The following is a 17625-nucleotide window of genomic DNA, read 5'->3' as shown; positions in this document are numbered from 1 at the left end:
AACATAGCGATGCACAGAAACTTATCCGTTTTTAGAACAAAATCATATGTATAACTGAAAATTCAAAATTGGTAAGGGTTATCAGTTTTTACATACAAAAACATCATTAATTTCAGGGTCAAAATCATAAGTAACAACAACAACAAGAATAATAAATTAGGTTAACAGATTCAATTAAGAATTTAAAAGAAGGAATCTATGAGATAGGAGAAGTGAGGTGTCCGGCGTTCGAACCTCGGACAACAAGAGTGACTTAACTCACTTTTTTTTTTGGTCTAGTAGCTTAGTGGCTAGAGCTCATTTTTTTTTTTGGTCTAGTAGCTTAGTGGCTAGAGCTCACACAATTAAATGTGGAGTTTTTTTTGGTCTAGTAGCTTAGTGAGGTGTCCGGGGTTCGAACCCCTGCCCCTGCATAAATTATGTAATGTCCCTACCAACTGAGCTAAGCTCACGGGGACTCTTAACTCACTTTTATTAATTTATTTACTATATTCAAATTATTTTATTTACTTTATTCTAATTTATTTTATTTACTTTATTCTAATTTATTTTTTCACTTTATTCTAATTTATTTGTTCACTTTATTCTAATTTATTTATTTTCTAAATTATTTGTTCACTTTATTCTAATTTATTTACTTTATTAAAATTAATTTATTTATGTATTTACTTTATTCTAATTTATTTATGAACTTAAAATAAATATTGATTCGAATTTATTCATTAAATAAATACTATAAATAAAAGGAAATGAACTAGATTAATATTTATTCATTAAATAAAAAATTAGAAAATAAAAGCAAATATAAATAAAAAGGAATGAACAAAATTGAGGCATATAACAACATCTCATTTTATTAATAGAATTCATACAATAATTGATACAATAATTTATTCGAATTCACTAAATCTACTTATTTTCTTTTTACCCTCTTGGGGTAAAATAGTGAGCAGCTTTCTTGGGGAAAATACATCATCCACCCTTGGGCTAAATTTAAATATGGTTTTTTTTTACCCCAAGAAGATTCTTTTTACCCACGGTAAAATATTTATGGGAAAAAAGCAAATTTAAACTTATCCTAAAGGTTGATCACTTCCCCAAGTCGGCTACTCACTATTTTTCCCCGAAGAAGTCTGATCACTTTTGCCCTAAAAGAGACTATTGAAAAAAAAAAAAAGAAAGAAGAGAAATAGAAGGAGAGAGGGAGGACAGAGGGAAAGTGATATGGTGTGAGGAAATACGGAAGTATGATATGGTGTGAGGAAATAGGGAAGTATGAAAGGGTATTTATAGGTGAGAATGGTGGTATAGGTTATAAATACCATTAATGTGGTCAAAAAAACATGCAAAATTGGTAAAAAAAACGTGTAGATTGAATGTTGAAAAACTGACCAAAAACCAAAAAACGTTTGTTCTTCAGCTATGACCACCGGCCAACGTGCGTGAGTTAACTCGCGCACATGTCAGTGGTGCGGGACTTAACTCACGCAGGGGTATAATTGTCTTTTCAAGGACGAAAGAGACCTTTATGGTCAACCTTGCACCTAGACAGACCAACCTCACTCCCAGACTGATCGCACTTCTTTGTAGCGCGTCGCCATCCCCATTGACCATTCATACAATCCTTGAATTTTCAAAGTAGCCTCTTTCTATGAAAGGTCAACGATGAAAACACATTGTTGTAGAAGGAAGAGGATGAGAGAGTGTGAGATGATGGTGTGAGAAATGGTGAAATTTTGGAGGCTATTTATAGGGGAATGGTTGCGTATAGTGTATCTACACTTAATGCTGAGTCAAAAAACCGAGTTTCAAAGGGGTTTTAACAACCATTAATGCTGGTAATACCTTTGAAAACGTGTTTTATGTGGTGCAGACCACCGGTCAAGAAACTGTCTTTGTTCAGATTATATAATTCGAACTCATACCCTCGATTTTCAGATTATATAATCCGAAATTATTCGATACTAGGTGAAAATGAGAGAAACTTCGTACTTTATGTAGGGTAAGGGAAGTTTCAGATTATATAATCCAAAAATGTTCAGGACATGATTTTTTTTTGTGGTCCATATTGCACCGACAATTTCTATGGTTAAGGACGCCCAAAAACCTCTATAAATAGGCGTCCTTCTTTTCATAACAGTAAACCACACATACACAAAAAACATGGAAAACTTTGTCTTTCATCCAAACACCAAGCTAGACGCAGTTTACTACAACAGGGGGAAACCACCCGATCTGTTCAAGATTCGAACTGATGTCACCCTCTCTAGGTTGAAAGGTCGGCTGGACCAAATCAACCGCCAACTCAACTACAAAGACACACGAAGAGTTGACGGTTTTGAGCATCGACGTCCATCGACCGACTCAGTCGGGAGTGTGTGGTTCAGCCGGATGAAGCTCATGAATGACGACAATGTGAGAACCATGTACTCGATCTTTGGTCAGTACATTACTAAAGGGCTGATCGAGTTGGATGCTTTGTTGGTCAGATCTGTTGAAAAAATTCATAAAAGTTTGATCCGATCCATGAACTACGAAGAGATCAGGGCACTCTTGGATGCACCACACGAAGACATTAATTTAGATGATCCGTGATGTGCTATGTTTTATTTAATTACATGTTTTATGTTGTTTTTATTACGTGTTTTATGTAATTGAATTATGTTTTATCTATGGTTATATATATATATATATATATATATATATATATATATATATTGTTGAATTAAGTTGGTTTATTATATATTTTTATTTAATTACATGTTTTATGTTGTTTTTATTACGTGTTTTATGTAATTGAATTATGTATTATCTATCGTTATATATATATATATATATATATTGTTGAATTAAGTTATTTTATTATATATTTTTATTTAATTACATGTTTTATGTTGTTATTATTACGTGTTTTATGTAATTGAATTATGTTTTATCTATGGTTATATATATATATATATATATATATATATATATATATATATATATATTGTTGAATTAAGTTGTTTTATTATATATTTTTATTTAATTACATGTTTTATGTTGTTTTTATTACGTGTTTTATGTAATTGAATTATGTTTTATCTATGGTTATATATATATATATATATTTGAATTAAGTTGTTTTATTATATATTTTTATTTAATTACATGTTTTATGTTGTTTTTATTACGTGTTTTATGTAATTGAATTATGTTTTATCTATCGTTATATATATATATATATATATATATATATATATATATATATATATATATATATATATACACACATACATACATATATTGTTGAATTAAGTTGTTTTATTATATATTTTTATTTAATTACATGTTTTATGTTGTTTTTATTACGTGTTTTATGTAATTGAATTATGTTTTATCTATGGTTATATATATATATATATATATATATATATACACACACAGATACATACATATATTGTTGAATTAAGTTGTTTTATTATATATTTTTATTTAATTACATGTTTTATGTTGTTTTTATTACGTGTTTTATGTAATTGAATTATGTTTTATCTATGGTTATATATATATATATATATATATTGAAGATCTTTGACTAGCCGAAGATTTTTATCATGCTGGCAAAAAACTCTTCCCTTAACCTTAAGCTACAAATGAGAATTTTCGAAAATAGATAGATATATTCTGAAAATTTTCATGTTACAAATCAAATACTTCAACAGGCAAATGATAATACTCTTCTTCTTCAAATAGGACTATATGTGTGTGAGGAACTGCAGCAACATTTCTGGGTGCAGTAAGAATCAATGAGAGAAAACTATATATCTCGACAATGAATTCTTTTGGAAGAGGGCCATGGATTTTCACTGGGAAATTCAGTGTGGTGGTCTCACCAACATACTGTTTTTTGAGCATAAAAAACTGGGAATGAACAACTTTCGTGTCAATAGTGTCTTTGTCCTTAACAACCACGTCAATTGGAGTTATCTTGAGCTCAAACATCGAAAGAGTTCGTGTAATTGGCTTTACACAAGCAGCAAGGTTCATTGATACAGAGTCCATTTCTTTCACACCTATTAGGAATGTAAAAGCAGATAATATCATACTTCTATTGACATTCACAATCCAAATCCTATTCACATTCACAATATAAAAACACGATAGAGTGAACTTTTAACTATGTATTGTTCAATTTCTAGCACAAAACACACATGCCCATTGATACATAAACCAAATCATGTGATTATTTTACCAATCTATAGATTGGATATATTTAGTGTATGTTAAACCACATTTTATGATAGTTTCACACTATATAGGCTAAATTAACCAATTCTAACAACAGTGTAACAAAAACAAAAACCCCAAATTTTCTTGAAACAAAAAAAGTTAGGGAAAAATAAAAAACTGAGGGTTTGATAAAAAGAGGAAAAACTGAAACAAAGTGCTAACAATAATTATTCACCTTAAGAAGATAGAAAAAGAAACACAATGCATAAGAAAACATTAAACAACAAACATAACAAGAAAAAACTTACACCAAGTTGATCAAAAACATACACAGAGAGGAAAAATCATATTTTTACATCAAGATAGTTCTTTTATGTGTCTACTTTCTACTTCTTGAAATAGGGGGAAATTAGTTCAGATTGTGTTCAGTGTATTATCCATTGTCTTATTTCTACTTCTTGAAAAGAAAAAAGAAAAGAAAAGAAAGAAAGCACAAGAAAATGAAATAAAAAATTAACACACCTTGAGTTGACGAGTTGAAGAGAACGATGTTAGTCACAAATGGCTGAAATGAAAATGCTTTTTGAACAAGATTAGAAGAGATGAAGTTCTTCATTGATGTTCAGTTGTGAAGAAATGACTTTGTGCATCCATGTAATTTTAACTTCTTTACTAAGTTAAAAAGAAAGGGCATTTGATATTGATAGTTGTACTCATATTTGTTATTATTTTGATTTGATTTTTTATTTTCCCTCTGTATGCTTTTGCTGATATGGGATAATAATAATAATAATAATAGAGAGAGGAACAATTAAAATATGTTAATAATTAATATAATATATTAAATCAGTTCCCAATGGCTCATGTGAAAAAGCTATCGTTGTTCTTTATGAAACTAATTGAATAAGGTTAGTTCTTCGTTGTTGTTTAGGTGTCAAGAAATGAAGAAAGGGCATTTGATTTCTTATTCTCCCTCCTACTTTTGCCAATATGTTATGTGTTTTAGTATTATCTTATGGGATAATAATAATAATAGCAACAATAATATTACTCTGTTTCCTTTGTAAAAAATAAATTATTACCCTCTTTCCACCAAACACAATTAAAAAAGATATATATGTGTGAATGTTTATTGTTAAATTGGTATGTCCAAATTCATCACTATCAAAACTATTGTTAATATGTGTAAGAAAATGCTTATGTTATGTTTATTGCTAAGTTTGAACAAAATCGAGCAATTAGTTGATATATAATGTTGATTAAATATTTATCTATAAGATTGGGATTGAATTGAAAAAGATAGACATAATTTGTTACAATATATTAAAGTGTGTGTGTGTGTGTGTGTGTGTGTGTGTGTATATATATATTATCTAAACCTATAATTTTAATCAAAATCAAATTAATTTTAAATAAAATTTCATAAAAACTACTGTTCGTAATTTACATGTTATATTTTATGTATAAACTCGCATTTTAAATCTATACATTGCGGAATTTCTAGCTATATATGTTATGTGATCAGCTAGTGAGCATGAAATAACACACAATATAAGACAAATACGGTGCACAATACTTTTTTTGTTGCATAAATAAAGTTGCATAATCTCTTTTTTGCTGGACAAATATCCCTTCAACTCCCCTTGCATGTTGCATAGAGTGGAAAACAACATTGGGTCAGATGTGTGACACACAATCTCCAAGTAAGCATGACAATGTTGAGAGTTTTTGCATTCCTTCTCCCTGAATTTGATAAGATGGAGTATATATAACACCCACTCAACATACAATATTTCAATAATAATTTTACAGTTATTCACATAAGTTCAAGGTCATACATCATCATTAAATAAAAACATGCAAAAGTTATCAATTTCATAAACAGTCGCATCAGAAATACATCTCAAAACATCACAAAGTCAAGATATCAAATCTCATATACATCATCAATGAGAACTCAATGGTTCCTCAAAACATAAATCCAGAAGATAAAATAAAACCTTTGACACCTAATTAAAGCACTGCTACTAAGACTCCAAAAATGTAAGCTTAAAAACGAGAAGGCATCAACCCGTCCTCGGGCACTCACGTCGACTCAAGTGACTTCAACCTGCACGTCTACACCACGAGGATGCAGGCGACCAAAAAGTTACTAGAGGGTAAAATATACGTCCAACATAAAGAATATATGAACTCATACATAATATTTAGGATTCACAAATACAGATATTCATTTCCTAGCAATACTATAAACACACGTCATCTCATTCAATCAATTAAATAAATACACCAACTCTCAAATCATCATCACAAGATAAGTATTCACATCGGCATTTTATCACCAAGTCGAATATACATCATTTACACTTCATCACCATCATCACAGTTACATAATTATAACAAGGACACACATAGCCATGTACACATCTTCACTTATAGGTTCACATAATCAAATACACGACTCTCACATAGATTCATATGCATGCAATGCTCTATACGACACTACATGCATGTGGTACCATTTTTGGATATCGGAGTTATGCTATCGAGTGATCCATCATCATCAAGATTATTTGAATAATTCGGAGTTATGTTACCGAATTATTCCATCCGCATCATGATTTCTTAGCATCGTGATTACAAAACTATGAATGCATGGACTTCAAGTATAGACTCAACAATGCACAACACCACAAAACTCATCATTATATAATTCACACCATTATATAATATATCACCACGCCAACACATCATTGCATCGTTAAATTAATACATCCCTACATCAACAATTCATCATCACCAAAGTAATCATCATGTTTATCACATTATTATCTCATGATCATGTTTATCACATCAACATCATCATGTTATCATAAACACATCAATAAACAACATCTCTTCATTTAGCCAATTTGCATATCATTAACCAATTCAACCATTAGTCATCACCTTATCATCATCATCATATAACTAACTACAAGTCAATCATGCCATTATTCATCATTTCACAAAGTCTGTTTATTTTCATCATTCATCTAAGTTTGTCTATTTTCACACATTTCACATAACCTAAGTTTCATATTCACATACACCCTTATAATTCTTACATGTTATCTCTATGTCTATCATCTCAGTACTTCAAGCATAACAACATCATTTCATTTAGAAAAACTCTATTTCATTCTAAACCATTTTCATGTTTCAAGTTCCATTCTATTTCGTCTCTAAAATCACATAGCCAATTTAATATTAAGCAAACTTTGGTTACCTAACATTTAAGCATCAAAACATCAACAAAACATCACTAAACGAATGCCCATAGATGTTCGGAAACACCCAAAAGGACCAAAATGCGCAGAACAGCGGATGCTGTCATTGCACAGCTCGCTCATCAAGCTATTGAGGTGGCTCAGCGAGCTCTTGTTTTCTGGTCACCCAGAAAATGAGTTTTCCCTCTCGAGAACGCCTCCAAAACTCCCATAAAATCTCATTTTTGATCCCCATTCATCCTAAAATCATTGTACAAACCTTACCCATAGTTAATACATTTTAAATAAACACTTATTACACTTTAAAACACCAACTACACATCCAATTTCATGATTCATACTCACTTTTCCATAAAATCCAAGAATATCAAATAATCACTTTTAAACCATGAACTTATCACTTAAAAATCATGGGAACAAAACATTCACATACACAATGTCATAGCAAGAAGATAGAACACAATTTTAAAATTATTCATCAACAACTTCATGAATTCTATGCAATTAAGCTAAAAACTCAAATACATCAACTTATTATAATCAAACATAGATTCTCACACATCGACAACTTGTTTTTAACACTTTTCACATACTCAAAATAACCACAGTAATTGGAGCACGAAATTATGCTTAATTCAACAACAAATTCATGAAAACTTAAGAACACACATAATCTACAACCACTTAATTGTTCATAAACCCTATTAGATCTTAATCCAATAAGCTAGCCTCCTAAGCTTTAATCTACCTCTTCTCTTTGCCTCTTCAAGCTTTCTCCTCTTTCTCCTATTTATCCCTTTAGACCCTTCTCTCTTCTCTCTTGCTCTATTCTCTCTGTAGCCTCTATTTGTAAAACTTACCAAATGATTTCTTAACCTTAAACTGTGAAGACTATCACTCGTATATATTCATAGTTTGGTTCACCTATTTCTTATTGGGTTTAGTTATTATTCTTACTCATAAAAATAACACTACATATTTATTTCACTCTAAACCCCCCTTTTACTTACACATATCCATTCGCTTAATTCCCCAAAGTTACGACTAACTTCACTATTTAACTTCCACTTCTAATTTACTAAAATACCATTCACTCTGAAATTACTAAAATACACGTAATTCCTTAATCTCTAATAAAAACCAACTAACCCAACAATTTAAACACATTAAACACACAAATAAATAATAAATAATTAAAATAATAATATCCTAAAAATTAGGATGTTACAGTATCCCTATGCACATCCTGATCAAAGGAGGTGAAAAGTTGAATCTCAACTCCATATTTGATAGAGTTCAGGTATCCCTTCCCCGCTACTCTTTGTATTAACTTGGATTGATTGAGATTGTAACGAACCCTGTGAAACTTGGCGAAAATACCAGGAAGTCGTTAGATGAACAATTCAAATGGATGCTAGTTCTTGTGCGGTGATGTACCAATGAAATTCCCTTTCTTGCTTGAGGATTATGGATTATTGGACCACCGTGAATTAAGTCGGCAACATGGGTTGAGAGCAAGTTCGAAATACATACTAATTTTATTATTTGAAATCAATCAAACTAATAATTTTTTTGAAACTACGTACAACTTTAAAACGACAATTGAAATGATGCGGAGGGGGTGGTTTGTAACTGGGTCATATCATATAGTAAGAAGTGTAGATGAAGAGTTAAACTTCATTTTATGCATAATAAATTCACTTTTTTTACACGTCTAATGTAATTACCCAATTAACTTTTTCCTAACCGTTAAAAATTTGATGCCATGTGACTAGCTGGCCAACATGGTAAGGGAGATACTTCAAAAATAAAAATAAAAAAACATGGTAAAAGAGATTGAAAAGGTGGTAACTAAACAGGCACCATATAAAACAAATAATATTGTACAATTTAGTACTACCTCCGTCCCTAAATATAGGAGCCTTTTGCAAAAATTACGGAGATTAAGAAAATTGGTTGTAGTATTAAATGTGTATATAATTACTATTGTTTTTACAATTTTATCCTTAAGAGAGAGAGTTAATTTACGTTTTCAACATAATATTTATTGTTGGAGCAATGCTATATCTCTAGAAAAAAAAACATCAAGAATTCTTCGAGAATAAAGAGCAACCAATCACAATGCACTATTTGCCACAATTCAAGGAGGTGTGGCTGAAAAATAGGAAGTAGACAAATAAATCATGCAATTAAAACTTGCCACATGTGTCTTGAAAAATTCTTGATGCCATTTTTCTAGATAAATAGCATTTTTCTTATTGTTGATTGAAGAAAAAGATGCAAAATAAATAAGGGTATGTTGGTAAAGAATTAATTAATGTACTTGGAAATATCAAAGGGGTCTTATAAAAAGGGACAAAAATTTTTCTCAAAAGGGTCTTATAATTAGGGACGGAGGTAGTAGTTTACATTTTCCTTGCACAAACAAAGTCATGTGGAGTGTCTCTTTTACACTGTCCATTCTGAAAACTATTTTAAAAGGAAAGAAATGGATTCGAAAACCCACTCTGATCAAGTTTGTGAAGCAGCAGTTTGGTCTGTGAAGCAGCAGGAACAAATCAACCAAAGTAAACGAGGGCCATTAATTAATAGTATCCTTTTTCTTTGGGTGAAATTATTTGATGTAAATTTCAAGTATATTTAAAAAAAAATTAAATACAAACACACTGTGTCATATTTAGCAAAAAATATTATTATTATTATTATTATTATTATTATTATTATTTTATTTGACTTGGTATAAATCTATTTTCTCAAACTATTTTTTTAGCACATGTTAATTGCCACTATGCACATGATCCTATATGTGAGATAACCAACGATAAACCCGCGCTAAGCACGAGCCTGTGCGATGTACGGACTGAGCGTCGAAGCACATGTTATGCGTCAAAATGCATTTGCATTTAGAAATAAGAAAAAAAATTAATGATAAAGATGACATTAATAATAAAAACATTATTAGGTCCAATAAGTCTTAGCCAAAAAATGCTGAAATTGTTTGCGGGACGTCATGAACGGGGTTCGAACCTCGGCATCTCCACTTTGTGTGTGCGAGTATATGATGGTTTTGCCATTTCGTCCATCTAAAAAAAACATTATTAGAATAGTTCTTTTTTGTTTTTGTTTTGAGGGGAATATTAAAATAATTGTTATTAAATATTATAAAAGGGTAGATTATAAATATGTTTTGTTTAATCAAAGCAAATGAAATAGACAATATGTAACCAAAAAAAAAAATAGACAATAAAGCAAGATTAAGGTCTGAACCTATTTACACGAAGGAAGTTCTAAAGGAAAGGAACCCTTGGATATTCCTAAACAAAAAAGGCAAAAGAAAGGTAGGGGGATTAAGCCACCATTGAGAAGCAAAGCTCTGCAAACTCTGGCCATTAGAAGCCAGAGCATCAGCAACAGCATTTTGCTCTACGAGGATATGAGAGCATCTAAAATCAATACTTCTAATAAAAAAAACTTGTAGTTCATCCACCTATTTCTTATGCTCCAACTCCAAGGTACCTGATCAAGATTCTAATTGAAAGCTTGCATAACCAGATGAGAATCACTCTCAAGCCAAACTTTACTCCATCCAAACTCTTTGGCTTTTTCTAAAGCAGTCATGGCAGCTACAAATTCAATTGATAATAAGTATGTCAAAATATCACAAAACGGTAAAGATGACATTAACTTGTATCGTGAAATCTTTTTTCCCATGTTTTGTTAAGGCTTATAGTAATAAATATTTCTTTTAAATTTTTTGTATATTATTGATAAGTGAAATGTGCTTATTAGTTTTTTAATTTGAATTTATTTTATTAATTTTTTTAAGCTAAATATTGAAACAATTGTCATTTTCATTTGATTACTTAAAAGATTTCATAGAAAAGTGGTTCTATTGTATCAAATAGAACCAAGGTGAGATAAAAGCACTTGAACATCATAAAGCTTATTTTTAGTAAATGTAAATGAAATATATGACTTGTTTGTTACGGATTAAAAAAATAATTTTGACATTCAATAATTTCAATATTATTCTTAAGTGGTTTTATAAAAAAGAAGAATCGATTTTGTGTTTGTATATCAAAATAAAAACCACTTCTTAAAAAAATTTACTTTGTTTGGATACAACTATACGAAAGGAATTTTTTTGTTACAAAATTATCTCCATTTTTTTTATACTTATTTTCTCTTCCCTATATACACTGGCGGAACCAGGGGGTGGCAAGGGGGAGCCTTGGCCACCCCATTTTAAAAAAAATAAATTTTTTTATACCCTAGAATTTGCATAATTACTTTGGCAGAATTGTAAATGATACTTTAATAAACCCATTTTTCTTGTCTAGTACACTTAACTTTGTCTCCTTTGCCAATTTCAATCATTCTTGTTCATTACATATTGTTAAATTGAGAAACAAGATGGAACCTGAGTTTCTAGCCGATAGCATGTCAATTTATATTGAAAGGGGAATTAGTGCATGTATTAGTTTCGAGTCAATTATTGATGATTTCAAGTCACTCGGAAAGCGTAAAATGTCTCTTTAAGTATTTAATGATCGACTTTATATATTATGTAGTTTAAATTTTAAATGATCGATTTTTGGTTTATTACAACTTAAATGTGTTATATGCAATATGATTTATATATTTTAGTTTATTTTGATGGCGGCCACCCCAAAGTTTTTTGTCTGGCACCGCCACTGCCTATATACAAAATATATTTTGAAAAAATGTAACAAACATATACAATACTCTTTAACTTAGATGTTGATTTTTGTTAAAATTTAATAAATGGATACAATACTTATTAAAGTGATTTTAAAAAGAAAATTTAGAGGTAAAACAAGTGATTTTGTTTCTTAAAAAAGTTATAACCAACAGGCTCATAGGACCCGTTAGTTACAGATTAAAACACACGTGATTTTGACATTTAATACTTTGTAGATTATTTTTTTAGTGATTTTATTAAAAATCAGAATTTATTTTATGTTTGTTTATTATCATAATAAAAATAACTTTTTTCTTATAAAATAATTTAGCTTATTTGGATACAACTAAAAAATAACTTTTTTTAATGATTTATTTCGTTGATAATCTACACGCGTTAGTGCAATAAAAATAGCACAAACACAGACACGTGAGTGCCCATCTTTTTGCTATTGTGTAATAAAAATAAAAGTAAGGGGGAAAGGTAAAGATGAACTCCATTGGTGCTCAACAAAAATAGAAGAAAAACTTGTATTGAGTAAAATTGTAAATTGTTGTTCACTTTGTTCTTCCTGTCTAGGATATATATAGCCCTTGACTAGGCAATAGTAGTAACCAAGTAATTTGGGGAATTCCTTAAAAAAGAAGGAAATTTCGGGAATGTGTGTCCAATGATAGTAACATTAACGAAATGTTTCAAACAAACAAACTAATGCATTAGTCCAAAGATATACTCCACATGCAACAAATAGTATTTTATTGTCCTCAAAACAAAATAATACATCCCGTTAAAAAAACGAAACAAAACAATACCTATTTTATTATGTCCCTTTCGGATGCAAACATTAGCTCCAATGCAAAAAGATACCATTGCCATGCAATTCACATCCAAATTACTCTTATTTTAATGTTAACTGACATTTATTTTTTTAGAATATTCTTGACAAATGGAAGTGTTTAATGTTGATCATGATCAGCTAGATTAATCAATTAAGCCAGATTATTTAGTGACCATTTCAAAAGATGACCATTTCAGTTTTCAGCTAGGACGGCATATTTTGTGCTTTTGGACTCACAACCAACATGTAAAAATTGCATATATATGTGCCTTAATACAAACTAATATCCATCCACCAATAGCACACTTCATAGTACAAATTCCAGTCTTAAAATTCTTCTAGAACTTTCGAATTTCAAGTTTCAAAGTTCATATCAAATGGCTAATCTCTCATTCTTGCTGCCTGTTTTAGCTCTTTCATTTTTAGTTGTTTTTGCAGCTGATGCTACTACTCTCCAAGATTTTTGCGTGACAAACCCAATAGGCCAAGGTACATAATTTTCAAGCAAAAATATGAGTATCTTTTTACTGGTTAACTACAATCAACTAATTCACATTTTGTTCTTGAATGTAAAATTCTAACACTTTTTCCACCAACAATAATTAAAAAGTGTTGAAAGGAGATTTTGTGAATAAGTTGGTTATTAGAACTCATAAGTAAATTTTATATACAAGATTCTAACATTTTTTTTCCGTTTGATTAATTATTGCAATTTTAGGGAATTCGGGATGCAAGGATCCAAAACTTGTTGAGGCAAATGACTTCTTCTTTAGTGGCCTTCAAATAGCAGGCAACACTACTAATGCTGTTGGGTCTAAAGTAACTTCAGTCTTTGCAGCTCAGCTACCAGGATTGAACACACTAGGAATCTCGATGGCTCGTGTCGATATAGCACCATGGGGAGTTAACCCTCCCCACTCACATCCTCGTGCGACTGAAATATTCACTGTTCTTGAAGGTACATTAGAAGTTGGATTTATCACTTCAAACCCAAAAAACCGCCATTTTCGTAAAGTTCTACATAAGGGAGATGTGTTTGTGTTTCCTATAGGGCTCATTCACTATCAAAGAAATATCGGATATGACAATGTTGTTGCCATTGCTGCTCTTAGTAGCCAGAATCCAGGAGCTATCACTATTGGCAATGCAGTGTTTGGGGCTACACCTGACATAGCTGGTGAAGTGCTCGTTAAGGCTTTTCAATTGGATAAGAATGCCATCAATTACTTGCAGTCGAAGTTTTAGAATATTCCGAGGGCATTAATTTTCATTTACACTTTGTTTCATTATGAATTTGTTGGTGTTCCTTATTTCCTATGGTACTAATTTAGTATCATACATTTGATTCTTTCTTAGAAGTGTGTATCTTTCTATTCTTTTTGTTTTTCGTGTAAAATTGATTAAAGATTTTAAACGTTTCCCTTTGTTTGCAGTTGTTCTCATTCATATATTTTGTTGTAGTTCTCTTTCCAAGCATCGATTATTTCATTTCAACGTACCTTCCTCTAAATAGCAAAAAGTTTCAAAAACTTGAATTGATTTTTTTCTTCATATTTTACATGCCATGAACTACGAAGCGCGAGCACGTACTTAGAGCGTGGCTGCGGTGTGTTAGATAATTTTTGAGGGGTGTGTTAGATAATATTTTTATTACCTTAAAATGGCGTCCCACAAAAGCTTTGAATTTCCTACAAGAGACTAACTAATTATCATATTTTCAATGCGCCAAAAACTTAAAAAACAAAACAACGAAAACCTCAACCTAAAAATCAAACTTTGAACTGATTTTCTACAAAAACCTCTATAAAAATACATAGAAAGTATCCGCTAAGTTCATATCATTCTAAACAGTGGCGGAGGGACGCCCCTCCCATATTTTCAATAAAAAAAATTATACACTACAACTAAAGTATATTATAATGTTTCATAAAGTATAATTAGGTCATGGTCCCCCCAATTAATCTAATTAAAGTGTTTATTTTTTCTGTATTTTTTTTTATTTTTTACCATGTTTTTTAATTAAATGTCAACTAATATCATTAGTTTAATACTTCATATTATTTTAAATTATCTTATATTTTGTATAATATATCGATATGGGGGTGTAAGTGGTTCGGACAAAACTGACGAAACCGAATGTCCAAACCGAACCAAACCGAAAATGTATCCGACCTTGTTTGGTTTGGTTTAAAACCGAACCAAACCAATATAAACTGATCTTGTTTGGTTTGATTCTCGGTTTTTCATTTTGAGATCCAAGAAACCGATGAACCGAACCGATGCTAACCTCACTCCCAATTTTACTATTATTATCTCTCCTCCGACACACTTATGATTTGACCCAAAATTAAAGCCAACATAAAGTACTACTTAATCCATTCACTTTCTTCCATCATCATCTCATCTCATCACTCAGACTCTATTTCATTTCCACTAAAAAAGAAACCCTAGCCCTCAACCGCACCTATGACCTAACCTAACGTTCCTCATCACCGCTAAGATGGTTCATATGTTGGTTAGTTTTATCATGTTTATGCCTTCAAACTTTTGAAAATATATCATTTTCTATGCCTTTGAAATGTTGAGTAAGGTTAGTGGACTGGTATGGTTAGACCATTCCCATTTGATTGTTCAAGTCAAGCCAGCCAGCTCAGTACGCCTTCAGTCAACACTGGTCTGATTGTTCAAGTCAAGCCAGTCAGCTCATCTCCTCTTAACTTAATTCCACATGTCACGTACGGACGATCATCGCGTCTCAACTCCACACGCCTAGTACGGATGAGTCGCTTCCTAGTCCACGCGCGGCCGTACTTAAAGCAGACAACCAATAGAAGGCTCTGGATCACAACTCAATGGGCCTTGAATGATCAGAGAAAGGCCCGTTAAACCAACACTTTGAGGGCTATAAAAGGGGAACACTTGAATGTTTGATGGGACAGATTCTAAGCAGTGAAAACAGTGTATTATTCCTTTACTTCTTAAGAGTGCTCTTGAGACTCCACCTAGGACGTTTCTCTGAGCAGCTCACCTGTTGTAATTAATTTGTTTACATAAGTGAACAGTTAGTTATAATAAGTTGTTTGAAAAATAGATAACATGAGAAGACAAAATATGAAATACAAAGTTCCATGAAATATTTTAGTATGAAATATGTTTTATGCATGAAATACAAATTTGTGAGAATATAATATGAATTTTTTTTAATTGTATTTTCAAATAAACCGATTAACCGAACCGATCCAAACTGATTTGTTGGTTCGGTTCCTTTTTTGAAAAAAAGTGAAAACCGAACCAAACCAAGCCAATGAAGATTTCACCGGTTTGGACATATTTTTGACTGAAAAGCAATCCAATCCGAACCGTTACACCTTTAGATATGGTCATCTCCGCAACACATCTTAAATAGAATAAACCACAATGATATATCTCATTTATTTTGTGTTAACCCTCCGGTTGTCATTGAAAATGATTCATAGTAATCTGGTTTCCGATTAGGAGGCAACTAGAGTTTGATCAAGATTTGTTCCATTCAAGAACCAGACTCAGGTTCTCCTTAATAATTCATCCTTTGATAGATCTCGTTAACCACTTGAACTCATTTGTTTGATTAATCAATTGTCGTTTTTGTGTGTTCATGGAAATATACTTTTCCTTTCCAAATTGTCTTTGAAATAAATTTCAAAGATTCATACATAATATATGGCTAAATATGTTTTAGTTTTCAAGTTTATTTACTATTAAATTAGAAGTGTAAATTTAAACATCTAATATTACGCTTTAAAATACTTCTAGCTAGGATACTTATCCATGAATATTTATGAAGTATCAACGATCACCATATCTGATGTATATCAATGTCCACGTATATTCATGAAGTATCTCATAACTAATAAAACTATAACAGGGGAAATAATATTGTATGCAGGGGAAGTGTTGTGAAAGTGACTCAAAATTGGAGTTTGGAGGCCAAAATTGATGTTTGCTGAAAGTACAAATCGGTGGCCGATTTGGAAAATCGGTGGCCAATTTTGGCTGCCTTTTGGGAGGCTTTCTGTTCGGGAAAAATCGGTGGCCGATTTGGAAAATCGGTGGCCGATTTCGCGTGCTGTTATTTTTCAGAAACGTATTTTTGGGCCAGATTTGTTACAATTTTATGGGAGTTTCTTTTACTATAAATATAGGCCTTGTATCAGACTATTTTGAGAGAGATAGAGGGGGCTGAAACAAGGGTTTAGAAATCAAACTAGGGTTTGTATAGAGTTTGTCTCTTGGCAACAAACTAGGGTTTGAAGGTTGATTCACCTTGGGAAACACTATTAGGATTGAGTCTCTTGGTTACGGGAAGAGGCTGGGACTTGGGTAGAATTAGGCGGGAGACTTATTCTTGTAACCCATTGAAATCTCTTTTGTAACGTTACTCATCATATAGTGGAACGGAGGGCTGCTCTCTCCCCCAGACTAGGTCAATTTGGACCGAACTGGGTCAACAAATTCTTTGTGTTCTCTCTTCCTTTTCTCTCGCTGTTGTTTTCTACTTTTGGCTTGTGTTTATAATTGTTCCATACACTTTGATTTTGGTTGCTTAATTATCCCTTGCTCCACAC

The 17625-nt window shown here is 31.4% G+C and overlaps 2 protein-coding genes across 3 annotated transcripts; both read left to right on the top strand.

The window, feature by feature from the left end:
• The first annotated feature begins 2163 nt into the window (after positions 1-2163).
• LOC146945062 (uncharacterized) lies at positions 2164-2595 on the top strand. Its single transcript, XM_085748021.1, has one exon. The coding sequence runs from the start codon at positions 2164-2166 to the stop codon at positions 2593-2595; it is 432 nt and encodes a 143-aa protein (XP_085604147.1).
• Positions 2596-13398: 10803 nt separating this feature from the next.
• LOC146945061 (putative germin-like protein 2-1) lies at positions 13399-14312 on the top strand. 2 transcript variants are annotated; one of them, XM_085748821.1, is made up of 2 exons: positions 13399-13492; positions 13731-14312. In XM_085748821.1, the coding sequence occupies exons 1-2, from the start codon at positions 13399-13401 to the stop codon at positions 14264-14266; spliced, it is 630 nt and encodes a 209-aa protein (XP_085604947.1). In that variant the 3' UTR covers positions 14267-14312. The 2 variants fall into 2 exon arrangements, with proteins under 2 accessions (XP_085604947.1, XP_085604946.1); XM_085748820.1 differs by having other exon boundaries at positions 13399-13510; positions 13740-14312.
• The last annotated feature ends 3313 nt before the right edge of the window (positions 14313-17625 follow it).

This window comes from Medicago sativa, chromosome 2 (assembly GCF_051527215.1).
Source record: "Medicago sativa cultivar Bolivia chromosome 2, Bolivia_mono, whole genome shotgun sequence".
In the NCBI taxonomy this organism is placed as follows: Eukaryota; Viridiplantae; Streptophyta; class Magnoliopsida; order Fabales; family Fabaceae; genus Medicago; species Medicago sativa.
Note: the sequence above shows the minus strand (reverse complement) of the source record. Positions and strands in the feature narration are given on the sequence as shown.

Excerpts from the sequence above, each read along its gene's own strand:
- LOC146945061 (XM_085748820.1), top strand. The coding sequence starts at position 13,399 with ATGGCTAATCTCTCATTCTTGCTGCCTGTTTTAGCTCTTTCATTTTTA. Across the intron at positions 13,511-13,739 it reads GACAAACCCAATAGGCCAAG|GGAATTCGGGATGCAAGGAT; the intron begins GTACATAATTTT and ends TTGCAATTTTAG.
- LOC146945062 (XM_085748021.1), top strand. The coding sequence starts at position 2,164 with ATGGAAAACTTTGTCTTTCATCCAAACACCAAGCTAGACGCAGTTTAC.